The following is a 12960-nucleotide window of genomic DNA, read 5'->3' on the forward strand; positions in this document are numbered from 1 at the left end:
CATGTGACCACAAACATTTGTTACAATACACAAATTTTAATTGATAAATCAAATTTACGTGTATCGCAATTTAATATGAAGTCGAAAAACAAAGTGTATCGCATTTCAGTACGTATAATAAATACGTAGTGTACTTATAATATAACGATCCCGATAACAACTGCCAACAATTTCATTTTCTCTTTTTCGCTACTGTCAAGCTCAACTATCCCTGCCGTCCTTTTTCTTCTTTCAGTTTTTGCTCGTATATATTTTCCGACGATCTAGGGTTTCTACTTCAATAATCATGGCCGATTGGCAGCAGTATCTACAGTCGATAATCTTCGGTCTCATTTTCTCTTTCCTTCTCGCCAAGCTTTTCTCTATTATCTTCGCTTTCCGTGATGAAAATCTCCGGATTACGCGCGCGGATTCTTCCGAGGCTGAAGAGAAAACATCACCGGAGGAAGCAGGGGTTTCAGAAGATACTGAGCCGTTGATTCAGAGGAACGACGGCGGTTTGAAAGGGAGTTCCGTGAGTGGTGGTGAAGATAGCGATGATGATTGGGAAGGTGTAGAAAGTACTGAGTTGGATGAGGCGTTTAGTGCTGCGACAGCGTTTGTGGTTGCTACGGCAGCTGATCGGTCGCATAAGGTATCAAATGAGGTGCAACTGCAGCTCTATGGGCTTTATAAGATTGCGACTGAGGGACCTTGCACTGCTCCACAGCCATCGGCTCTCAAAATGACTGCTCGTGCCAAATGGTAATGCTCTCCACAATCCTCCTATTATTGTTTTTGTTGTCTCAGTTTAGATTTTCATTTGCTTGCTTTATGACTAGATAGTTTGACATATTTTGTTGGTGAATCTGATACTCTGCTTTAGAAACAGAGAGCAAGCACTATTGGATCTGTATAAGATATCATGTTACATGTCCTTGTTAGCAGCATAAGGAAGGAAAAGTATCTCAAATGGTGAACTTTTATGATACATGTAATTAGTGAATTAAGTAGTTTTGAGTTTTTTGTTAAACAGAATTATACATTGATAGGAGTACTAAGACTAGATGCTGATGCTTAATTACGGGTGCAAGAGGATACACTTTGCAGTGGCCTTAAGTAACTTTGACCTATAGTGAATCATATTGTGCTAAGACTTATTAGGATAAGCAACTAAAGGCTATTGTTTCCTTAGTGGAAGGTGGAACAATAGCGATGCTTATGAAATTTATTTACAAAAGTTTAGTGCTAGTTATGTTAAATAATAGGATGTAAGGGATGAGGTAAGTGGAAGTTCCCAAAAAGACTTCTCTGTAACCTTGCTTGGAGAAACAAGTTGTTATCATAAAGTTGCTAGTGGCATCTTCGTGGCATGATTCCGCTGTAGTTATCTTCTAGAAAAGGAAATCCTCTAAGGCTTGAGAACGGCATTTTCTCAGATCTCAATGACGCGATCTGGCATGAGAAAGAGTTTTTTTTCTAAAACATACTGGTGGTAACTTTTCATATAGCTCATCACTTCAAATGAGTATTTAATATCCTCTTAACCTTTTTGGATGTGTGGATCTCCCCTTCACTTGTAATCCTGTTTGAAATATAACATATACTAGGCTGGTAGCTTTTCTCAAATCCTTTAATGGTGAAAAGAGTAAGGTCATAGAAGCAAAATCCTCTCAACCTGTTTTCCATGTTTTTTTTATAGATCAAATGTTTTCTATGCTATCAGTAGTATATTTGGTTGGTCTCTCTAACTGACTGGTTCTAAGATTTGCTTTCATCATGTATTAGGCAAGCATGGCAGAAATTGGGTGCCATGCCTCCTGAAGAAGCCATGGAGAAGTATCTTGATATCGTGACCGAGTTATTTCCTTCCTGGCTTGATGGGTCTGCAAATGTAAGACATGCATCTTTGTTATTAATAGCAAGCATTCATGTCTTTGTTTTCCTGTTCTATTTTCTAAAAAAATATTCTACTTCTTTTTCTTCTGCCTGATGTCTTCTTATTTCTGTTTGGCCTCCTTGACATGCTCAAATAGAAAAAGAAGGGTGAAGAAAGTAGTGGTGCACATAATGCAGATACTAGAGGGCGGCCGATGGGACCAGTTTTCAGTACCTTCATTAGTGAGGAGGATTCCGAAAATGAGTTGTAAGGTTCTTTAATTTGTTTGAACTTAAACTTTGCAGTTTGATTTTGTTTTAAAGTGTGGCTTGTATAACAAATTTAAACATGTTCCTTTCGGGGGGGGGAAAGCATGCACTCCCTCTGTCCAGAAAAATATCCTTATTTTCTATTTCAAATAAGTGTTGCACTTTCTTTAAGTGATGGATTTAATACGTTTTATATAACTCAACTTCTGTAGGACCCAATTTTACTACTATTTAGATACCTTGGATTCAAATTTGCTCCTAACAAAGACTAAGCTACTCATCTTCTTCTAGTAAGCATATGGAGTACTGCCAAACTAGTAAAGGAGAAGAAAACAAAATTAGAATTAAATGGTTGTATATTAGTATGTCATGGTTTTGTTTATTTTTTATGTCCTACCTTCTCCAGTTATAGTTGAATTTTCTACCTAAAATTACAACTGTCGAAGGAAATTTCCAGCTTCGCTTGAATCAGTTGAACTTCATTATGAGTTCTAACCCTGAAGACCTTTCACCAGTTGGCTCGACAGTTTTAACTTTAACTAAGGCATCGTTCTTTTGGCCTTCTGTCAAAATGGTTACTGGGTATGGTGTAGTTCTTTTATTTGTTGTCACCCTTTCTTCTATTCCAGGACTATGTTCGCAACAAACTGTGATGTAGTCTATGACTAGTTTTTCTTGGCATCAAAAGGCAGAAACATTCTTTGGAGTTTCATTCTGATATTATTGTTTGTTTATAGAGTTGATTTGTCTTCCAATCTTAATTTTTTTTTTCCTGCACTTCGAGGCAAACCTTCCTTGTTTGTTTGTCTTTTATCTATTGTGTGTATTTAGTAATATTTATAATACTTAGGGAAGAAGAAATCTTATAAATCACATGCTAACTATTTTCTTTGCAGAAAATTGGATGAGATACATGCCTTTGCACGAGAAGGGGATGACGAGAACTTGCTTAAGTGCATTGAGAGTGGCGTTCCTGTGGATGTGAAAGGTTGGTTCGCGATGTGATACATAAGTTCTTTTGAAGTCTACTTATGTTGCTTTAATGTTGATAATTTTGATTCACTATTAAGTGCATTGCTTATGGTTTTTAATTGATAACCGATTCTGAGGATGGGTGGGTCTTCTTTGAAACAAGATAATTCTCTTGCATTAATACCAAGAAGAAAAAATTAGTAGTGTGGAGAACTGAGAGAATGTTTAGGGTGGGTGAGGTGACTCAAAATCTTGGAGTTTGAATGATGTTTACCAGGAACTTGTATTGCAGATTTTTTTGTCTTTCCATTTGTTTGAGGTTCTTCCTGATTAAAAATTGTTTCTTGAAATGATTCCAGACAGTGAGGGCCGTGCCCCCTTACACTGGGCTGTCGATCGTGGTCATCTCAACATCACTAAATTGCTTTTAAGCAGGAATGCAGATGTAAATGCCAAGGTACATATAGTTTTCAATACAGCCAAGGTGCATATAATTTTGCATTTATTACGCCGAACCCCTAATCTTGTTTCAGTTCTGTGATTTGTTATATATATGCTTTGTGGGGCTTGTATTTTTTTGCATGACTTGTTTCATTTGAAATCCTAAGAGTCATATCCTTACTTGATGTAGCTGTAATTTTCTTGTAGCCTCTCCTCTTTTTCTTTCTTCCCCTAACTCTCTTAAATGTAGTGTTTTTGAGAATTTTGTCATCATATTGGAATTTAAAGAGAGGCAAAGAGCAACATAGATGCAAGATTTGCAGAGATAGAGGAAAGATAATTTAAATGGGTTTACATGATGTAATTCTTGCCTAGTGGAACTATCATAGAGAGCTAAATCGAAGTGGTTTTCTTCCAAAGTTTGTTTCCCAAAGGTTCTGTACCTTGGGAAATATTATACTAGAGCTTTGTGAGTCTGAAAATTCTTAATTTTGAAGGTTAGCTTTTGTAGAACTTAGTTATAAGCATTGAAGCTCTTAATTCTTCAATGTTGTTTCCACTGTCTGTGGGTGCTTCTAGTTTACTGGTTATGTGATACTCTGAATTACAAATTCTTGTTATTTTGATCATTGAAGGACCTTGAAGGCCAAACGGCACTGCATTATGCTGCTGTTTGTGAAAGGGCAGATATTGCTGAGTTTCTCGTAAAGCATGGTGCTGACGTAGAGATCAAGGATAATGAAGGTGACTGCCCTCGTGATGTCTGTGAGTTGCACTGGCCTTGGTTGCAGCAGGCCACTGTCCACAACTAACGTACATCATATTTTGTCTTTTTTCCTCCTTTTCTACTGATCGATCATGTTACTGCTGTACATGCTTATGTAGCCACCTATTTATCATCTTTCGAGGAATGGATTTTCTCTTCTAGATTTTAGTAAAGCATGCTATCTTTTGTAGCTTCTGTGCTGTCACTTAAAAACAGAGCATGGAGCAATAAGATTGCCACTTGAAGAAAGGAATCAATGGGTCAATTGTTTTTGCTTTTGAGGTTTTTACTACATTGGTTGCTTACCCTTCTTAATGCCAGGGTAACATTGTTTCTAAAAATTGGAAGTTCAAATATATTATCAATTACATTATTATCTTTTTCTGTTTTAAATATTTGTTTACATGTAAAACATCTCATGATCACGACGACCTCCAGCGCGCTGCCAATTCATTATTCATCATGTGCAGATGATTACTGCTTCAAAATGTCTACATTTCCGTCAATTCGTTCTTACTTGATTCTTGAAGCATTCATTGGCTGCTGAAGGTATTTATATTAATATTAATTTGATATTTTTGAATAAAGAGAAATAGATATTTAAAAATTATACAACAGTGTTGTAACTTTTTCTAATATCAACATGGTGACTAGGTAAAAAAGTACCAGGGGTAGAAAATACAACTCTTGTTTAATCCATGTATATAGTAAACATTTTTGAAACTCTGGTTCTCAATCCTTTAGAATTCCGTTACCAATGTCGGGCAAGGGACAGTTTTTGACACAGGAGCTCCTTAGTTGTGGGGTAAATTTAATTTTATTTTAGATAGAGAGAAGCGTTTTAATATACTAAAAAGCAATTAGGATTCATAAAAATTACTTTACAGAAGAAGTGAATACTTGACACAATGGATAAAAGAAATATAAATTCTGAATAAGATCGCGTCTCTATACAGGTGTACGAAAAAAATGAACAAAAGGAAAGAAACCAGAGCTACAACATTACGTCCTTCACTCACGATTTCTTCCCAACTTGTTCTACGTTCCACCCCTTCGTACGGTGAAATTACATAAGAAATGAAATCATAACAAAAGAAAAAAGAGTATCTATATCTATTTGAGAAACAAGAGAAACTATTAAGCCTACAAATTCAATTACAGCTCATCATGTGAATCATCATCCTCGCTGGAATCCTCACTGGCACCTCCTGGTGCTCCACCAGACCTCTGATACACAGCCGTGATAACTGGGTTGCACACTGCCTCAACTTCTTTCAGCTTCTCTTCATAATCCTCCTTTTCAGCACTCTGGTTGTCGTCCAACCATTCAAGTGCTTCTTTTGTGGCGGTTTCAATCTTCTCCTTCTCATCAGACTCTAACTTGTCTGCAAGTTTGTCCTTATCGTTGATTTGGTTCCTCATGTTGTAAACGTACGTCTCCAGGCTGTTTCGGGCATCAACTCTTTCTTTCACCTTCTTGTCCTCCTCGGCAAACTCCTCAGCCTCCTTTACCATACGTTCAATTTCTTCTTGACTCAAACGACCCTTGTCATTCGTGATGGTAATCTTTTCTGACTTTCCAGAGGCTTTATCCTCAGCTTTCACGTTTAGGATACCATTGGCATCAACCTCAAAAGTTACTTCAATTTGAGGTGTTCCTCTGTTGAAAGAAAAAAAACAATAATTATTAGTCAAGCAGAGGCAGATGCAGCTCCTGAAATTATCTCTACCAAAACTAGTAGAGGATAAGTACCTTGGTGCTGGAGGTATTCCTGTCAAATCAAACTTCCCCAGTAGTCTACAGTCCTTTACCATACTGCGTTCACCTTCAAAGACCTGGAGATGAGAATTTCAAGTCAGAAGATCCATAAAAATCTCATTCAGTTTTGCACAACACATTCAGCATATTAGGAAAATCGTGTCGAGTACATACCGAAATTGTGACGGTTGTCTGCTGGTCCTGGTAAGTGGTGAAGACTTGAGACTTCTTAGTAGGAATGACAGTGTTTCTTGGGATCAACTTTGTCATCACTCCTCCAACAGTTTCAATACCAAGAGTCAGTGGAGCAACATCCAAGAGAAGAATATCTGGTCAAAATTCAGAAGAAAATTTTAGTTAGTTTTGCCTTGTAGAATTCCAATATCAAAGGACTAAAATAAGTATGGAAGAAGCAGTACCTTTGGTTTCATCACCTCCTTCTCCACTCAAGATACCTCCTTGTACAGCTGCACCATAAGCAACTGCTTCATCGGGGTTGACACCTTTGCTAGGCTCCTTGCCATCAAAATAATCTTTCAAAAGCTGTTGAACCTTTGGAATCCTGGTACTTCCACCAACCAAGACAATCTCGTCAATCTGGTTCTTTGCCAGACCAGCATCCTCCATAGCCTTCTTCACAGGAGTCATCGTCTTACGGAACAAATCATTGTTCAGCTCCTCAAAACGAGCCCGGGTTAGTGGTTCAGAGAAATCCACACCATCAAAAAGAGACTCGATCTCTACCCTGACTTGATGCTGACTGCTCAGGGCTCTCTTGGCACGCTCAGCTTCTCTCCTGAGCTTACCCAAAGCCTTGTTATCCTTGCTAATGTCCTTACCATGCTTCTTCTTTATCAATTTAATGAAATACTCCATAACCCTCTGGTCAAAATCTTCTCCTGTGAGAAACAACAAACAACTTGTGAACAAGACTGATGGTAACATGAAAGTTACTAGTTCATTTTAATACTTTGAACTTCATTATTACCTCCTAGATGAGTGTCTCCATTTGTGGCAAGAACCTCAAAAACACCATTGTCAATAGTAAGGATACTAACATCAAATGTACCACCACCAAGGTCAAAGACAAGGATGTTCTTTTCACCACCTTTCTTATCTAATCCATAGGCAATGGCAGCTGCAGTTGGTTCATTAATGATTCTTGCCACGTTCAAACCAGCAATGACACCGGCATCCTTAGTGGCCTGCCTCTGGGCATCATTGAAGTATGCTGCATTTTCAAAAGAGATGAACATATATGCTCAGCAATTGTATGACACAAAAGTTTGAAACTGATATTATCTATCTGAAACGGGGGATGTTTGATGATACCTGGAACAGTGACAACTGCATCCTTGATTGTCTTTCCAAGGAAAGCTTCTGCTGTTTCTTTCATCTTGACCAGAATCATAGCACTGATCTCCTCAGGACTGAAGACCTTGGTCTCCCCATCTTTGATTTTAACTTGGATATAAGGTTTCCCATCCTTGTTAACAATCTTATAGGGAACAAGTTTCATGTCCCTTTGTACTTCTTTGTCTTCAAACCTGTCACAGATATAAACCGTCATTATCATGATTATATCAAATAGACTTTCACACTACAAAATAAAGAACAATGCCTTACTTTCTCCCGATAAGTCTTTTGACGTCAAAGACGGTCCTCTCTGGATTAACAGCTGCTTGATTTTTAGCTGCTTCACCGATCAGTCTCTCACCATCAGTGAAGGCTACCCATGAAGGGGTGATACGATTACCTTGGTCATTTGCTATGATCTCAACATGTCCATTCTTGTAAACTCCAACACAAGAATAAGTTGTTCCAAGATCTATACCGATAACAGTTCCTAACTTGGTAGCTTCTTCTTTAGCTATAGAGAATGCAAACAAGCTCCCTGTTGACAAACCAAACAACCCAATTAGTGCAAAGTATAAGTGACAAGATTTCATGGGGAAGGAAAAGAATTTGTAGAAATCAAAAAACTTCCCAGACATTGTTGGGAGCAATTTGGATGTACAGTTATTACTTGTTTAACTAGTTCAATAAATGTTATTCTTAACACAGATGCTACCATCATCTATTCTTTCTTTCTCTACGGATATTTAGTATTGAAGCACTTGTTTACACAAAAATGTAGCTGGCTAGAGAACTCAGGATGAATAAATATTTCAAGTATTTGTTGAAGATTTATCATCATTAATTAAGAGAAGCAAAAGAAGAACAATACTTGTACAAATAACATTGTTCAACTTACCCTTTGTATCTACACAATAACAGTTTTAACAAAAACAACTATGTCAACGATCATAATGGCCGCAAAAGTAGAAAATAACCGAAAATCTAAATGGTTTTATCGAAACAAATACAAATAAAATAACCCAACTGGTAGCAGATCTGAGAACTTATACACTCATAACAAAACAAACTACAATTAACACACATCGAGTTCAATTCAATTCTATTCTACTCATTGCATAATCTCTCAAAACAAAACATGCAAATAATACACAACAATACCTTTGAAAAACTAAGTAGCAGATCTGAGAACTGATACACATACAAAGTCATATTAAAACTAACTACAACTAACACATCAAGAAGTAATACACATACACCTTCCAGTTAATCATTGTTGCTTTGTTACATCTCTCTGTTCACTTCTCCTCATTGCATAATCTCTCAAAAAAATTACATGCATATAATAATACACAGCAACTCTATTGAAAAAACAAAGCAGCAGATCTGATACTAAAACATATACATAGCCATATCACAACTAACTACAACTAACACATCAAAAGTAATACACATCGAATTAACAGTTAGTCATTGTTCATTTACTCGGTTCAATTCTCCTAATCTACACAGAAATTCTGTTGAAAAAACTTAACTAGCTCAAATCTCAATATACAGAAACGAAGCAGCTATAGATAAAGGATACCAATGCTTACCTAATAGGACGATTGCGAAAACGATCGAGGATGCGCGTCTCGTCAACGCAGTAGCCATAGCTCGTAGATCCAAACGAACAATCTCTTCTTTGTTTCTCTTCTCCGGTGACTGATAAAGGTAGTTTATCTATTTTCCGATCAACAAATGAAGCCCTGCGGCTGCTTTATATAGTTGCGAGTCTCCTTCTCTGTTATATAAAGAAGGTCGGTCTTCTTTTTTGAATTTTGACGAACAATGTCACTCACGATGACGTGGACCAATCAGATATAAGACAAGTCGATTCTACAGCCAATGAAATTATGCCACGTCATTTTGCACGTATTCGGAGCTGATTGTTTTGTGCATGTCACGTTTAGTGACGTGGACCAATCAGGATTGAGGAAGATATGGTAGGAGCCAATCAGCTTTGTTTTAGTAGGTGGATAGATATGAACCGTTGGATTCATTAATTCAATGGGTGATGAATGGTGATAAAAGGAGGTGTATTTAGTAGACTATGAACCGCTTCACACCTAAGAACTTCCACGTATTCAGGAGGTTGCTAGAACGTTCACTTATACTTTTTCACTCTTTTTCTTTATAATAATTGAACAAAACTTATTAGCATGGTTTCTTAACTTGTAATCAAACATAAAAATTGTAAAATTTAAAAAAAGGGATATTTGAAAATTATAATTATATATTTTTGTAGGGAACAAATTATTTGTAGAAACAGTTTAACAAAGATATTTGTCAAGAATTTTGTTTACATATTCATGTATTAAGAGAACGATCGATGTTTATAATATTGAAGTTTTGAGTGAGTCTATAATATTTTTGTCTCCCTTTTGTGTTATTATATCACATTTCCTTCTGATTATCTTTTTCCTCAATTATATTAAGATTTAGTTTTTATGATTAACTTAATTGTCTTCTAATTTTCATAGTCAAAAATTATTTTAGTGGCGTCCAATGATACATATGGGTATCTTGAATCCTAGATGTGTTCATATGGTTGTATTTAATAATTCTATTATTAACGTCAGTGGCGTAGCTATGTTATAGTCAGGTGTTTAATTAGACATCATTCGTCGAAAAATAATATTGTGTATATAAATAAAATAATATACGAAGTGATTAAATAACACATTTTGAATATATTTTAATAGAATAAGGTATTATAGCCCAATAATTTTTAAATGCCCTTGAAGATGTCTAAGGCCTCGTTTGTTTCCATAAAAGCTGTCTAGTTCATGTGTTCAAATCTCATTAGGCTTTAATTTATAAAATGAAGTGTCGCTAAGTAGAATTCTTGTGCTCTTTGTTGGTTGTGGTAGATCTTTGTATTATGCAATGTGTTGATGCTTTGCATAACTAAACACGATAGATGAATTTGGAATTTCAAAATAATTAGTATATATTATTATTTTCTATGATATGATATAAACTTTTTAGTGACAAACTTAGTTTGCAAAAAATAATTAATTACTTTATCACAAAATTATACTAATTATTTAGTTGTTTTGACAATTGTTAAGGAATCTTTATATGGAAGTCTACTTTAAGGAATCGCAAATACATGAGTCCGTATAATCGAAAAGGAAGGTTCATAAAGAAATTTGAACTCTAAGCCTAAGTGATCGATCCATAATTTGTTTGTTGTTTGATGCATTATCTTAAGTTTTTGATCGATTAGAGTGAGGCTTATCTCTATAAAAATAAAGTTGTGTGAATTATATTAGTGTGATAATTCAATATTAGTAAAATACATGAGATATTTTTTCTGTCCGGAATTGTTTGTTATGTTGCGTTTATCGAAAGTCAATTTAACTAATTTTCAAAGCTAAATTAAATCACACTAATTTGATATTTTAAACAAAAAAAATAGATATTCTAAAACTACGTGAAAAGTACTATAAATTATAATTTTTTGCATATTAATATGATGAAAAATACATCTTAAAATATTAATCAAAATTTTTATAGTTTGACTCTAAAAATAGAAATCATGACAAATAAAAACGGATGGAGGGAGTATCATTTTATGTTTACTGGTTGACATTATATTTGTACATTTTTACTCTCATCAATTATGGAAGAAAAGTGATCGTTAGTTGTTAATAACTTAACCACCAACTCTTTATTTCACCCATCATTCTATTTTTATCTTTGTAACTTGTGTAACATATAAATCTTTATTCTTGTAATCAATTAAGGCCGTTTGGTTACGGTATAACTTACATTTTATTCATGTATAAAACAATGTATTAAATTATACTATGTTTGGTAGAAATTTTTGTTTAGGTAGAACAGTCAATTTAATATACCATGTTTAGTTACATTTTTGTAATCCTACATAATTAATACCAACATAACTTAAGAGGGAATCTAATTATAAAGTAATGGAGTTAATACCTCAGATGGTCACTCAACTATGCACTCTTCTCTCAGAAAGTCACTCAACTTTCAATTTTCACTCAAAAGTCACTCAACTATGCACTTCTTTCTCAGAAAGTCACTCAACTATCCACTCTTTCCTCAAAAAGTTACTCAATCTATTAACTTATTTTTCAATTAAAAATTATTGGTATTAATTATTTATATAACAAACCAAAAATTTAAAAAAATAAATTAAATCATTTAATGATCCACCCACCTAACCTGACCCATTAAAAAATATGATGACCCATTTTATTTTGCCTTTAATCCTAAATTAATCCCTCTGTTTAAACATTTTTCATACCAGTAATATAATTAACATCTGTTTCTGTTTGTATTTGAAAGTGTATAGTATTCATGCAAAACAAATTGAAAAGTGCATACATTTTTCATACCAGTAATATAATTAACAAATTAATTTATATGATATAATTCATATATTTTTCATACATTATTCATACCAGTAATATAATTAACATATGTTTTTGTTTGTATTTAACATTACATATTGAAAAGTGCACTTTATAAAAAAAATCATTATCATTTATCATTTAAAAAACATATATTGAAGTAGTCTGTCATTTATATAATTTTTTTAAAAAAAGTATATATATAACATTTATCTATGTTCTATATATCAAATTTTAATATAACATTCATAATTCATATAATTTTCATACAGGATTCATACAGTGTTCCTATATTTTAAAGTGAGATACAATTAGTAATAATCAGTAATAATTTATATAAGACCATCAGTAGTCATAATTAAAAGATTGGGAAAATACATAAATTGTTCATAAGTTAAAAAAAAACAAGTCATTCAAAAAAATTTACATTGTGCCATGGAGATTTCTACTTCCTGATACGGAATTTTGGAGTAGGATAATTGGTGGTGTCCATAACTTGTTCTTTATGAGTTTGAGGTCCACCCTTCTTGCTAGCAACTGTTCCTGTAACTTCACTTTCACTTATTGCGCCTTCATCATTCTTTGATTTTGCATAATGCCAAAGTAATGTAGCATATCTTTGACGATGATATTTTGAATCAATATCAATATGTGATATATCAAAAACACCATTGCTCATGTATTCGGCAAATAGAGATGTGTATAAACCACAATTACCGTAAAAAAATGATTTTTTTTTGTAATGAATATATAGCAATTTCAATTTAAAATGAATAAAAAATATTGTAAGAAAAATACATACTTTGAACTTTCTTCTTGTTGAGGAACATGTGTAACATTCTTGATACTTAGAGGTTCAGAGTGAGACTTCTGTTGATAATCAGGGAGATTATTCGCATACAAATCAAGCCTTTTGCCATAAAACTTGATACAAAAAAATTTATACACAATTCATACAGATTTCATACACATTTTATATAAAGCTTAATTTACATATCATACCACATTAATACAGTGAATCATACATGTTTCATATATTGATATTGTAATATGAAGAAATATGTAATTTCATACAGTGAATCATACACAATTCATACATTGTTTGTATATACTAA

The 12960-nt window shown here is 34.2% G+C and overlaps 2 protein-coding genes across 2 annotated transcripts; one reads left to right on the plus strand and one right to left on the minus strand.

Moving 5' to 3' along the window:
* The first annotated feature begins 1 nt into the window (after window position 1).
* On the plus strand, window positions 2–4679 carry LOC101264105 (acyl-CoA-binding domain-containing protein 1). Its single transcript, XM_004234938.5, has 6 exons — window positions 2–744; window positions 1768–1873; window positions 2016–2125; window positions 3024–3115; window positions 3459–3556; window positions 4176–4679. Exons 1-6 carry the CDS (start codon window positions 287–289, stop codon window positions 4350–4352), a joined length of 1041 nt encoding a protein of 346 aa, XP_004234986.1. The 5' UTR covers window positions 2–286; the 3' UTR covers window positions 4353–4679.
* Window positions 4680–5219: 540 nt separating this feature from the next.
* Window positions 5220–9299, minus strand: LOC101263797 (luminal-binding protein 5). Its single transcript, XM_004234937.5, has 8 exons — window positions 9017–9299; window positions 7692–7959; window positions 7398–7612; window positions 7054–7296; window positions 6485–6964; window positions 6240–6394; window positions 6060–6142; window positions 5220–5966 (listed from the first exon to the last, which is right to left on the minus strand). The coding sequence occupies exons 1-8, from the start codon at window positions 9072–9074 to the stop codon at window positions 5462–5464; spliced, it is 2007 nt and encodes a 668-aa protein (XP_004234985.1). The 5' UTR covers window positions 9075–9299; the 3' UTR covers window positions 5220–5461.
* Window positions 9300–12960: the final 3661 nt, after the last annotated feature.

This window comes from Solanum lycopersicum, chromosome 3 (assembly GCF_036512215.1).
Source record: "Solanum lycopersicum chromosome 3, SLM_r2.1".
NCBI classification, from domain to species: domain Eukaryota; kingdom Viridiplantae; phylum Streptophyta; class Magnoliopsida; order Solanales; family Solanaceae; genus Solanum; species Solanum lycopersicum.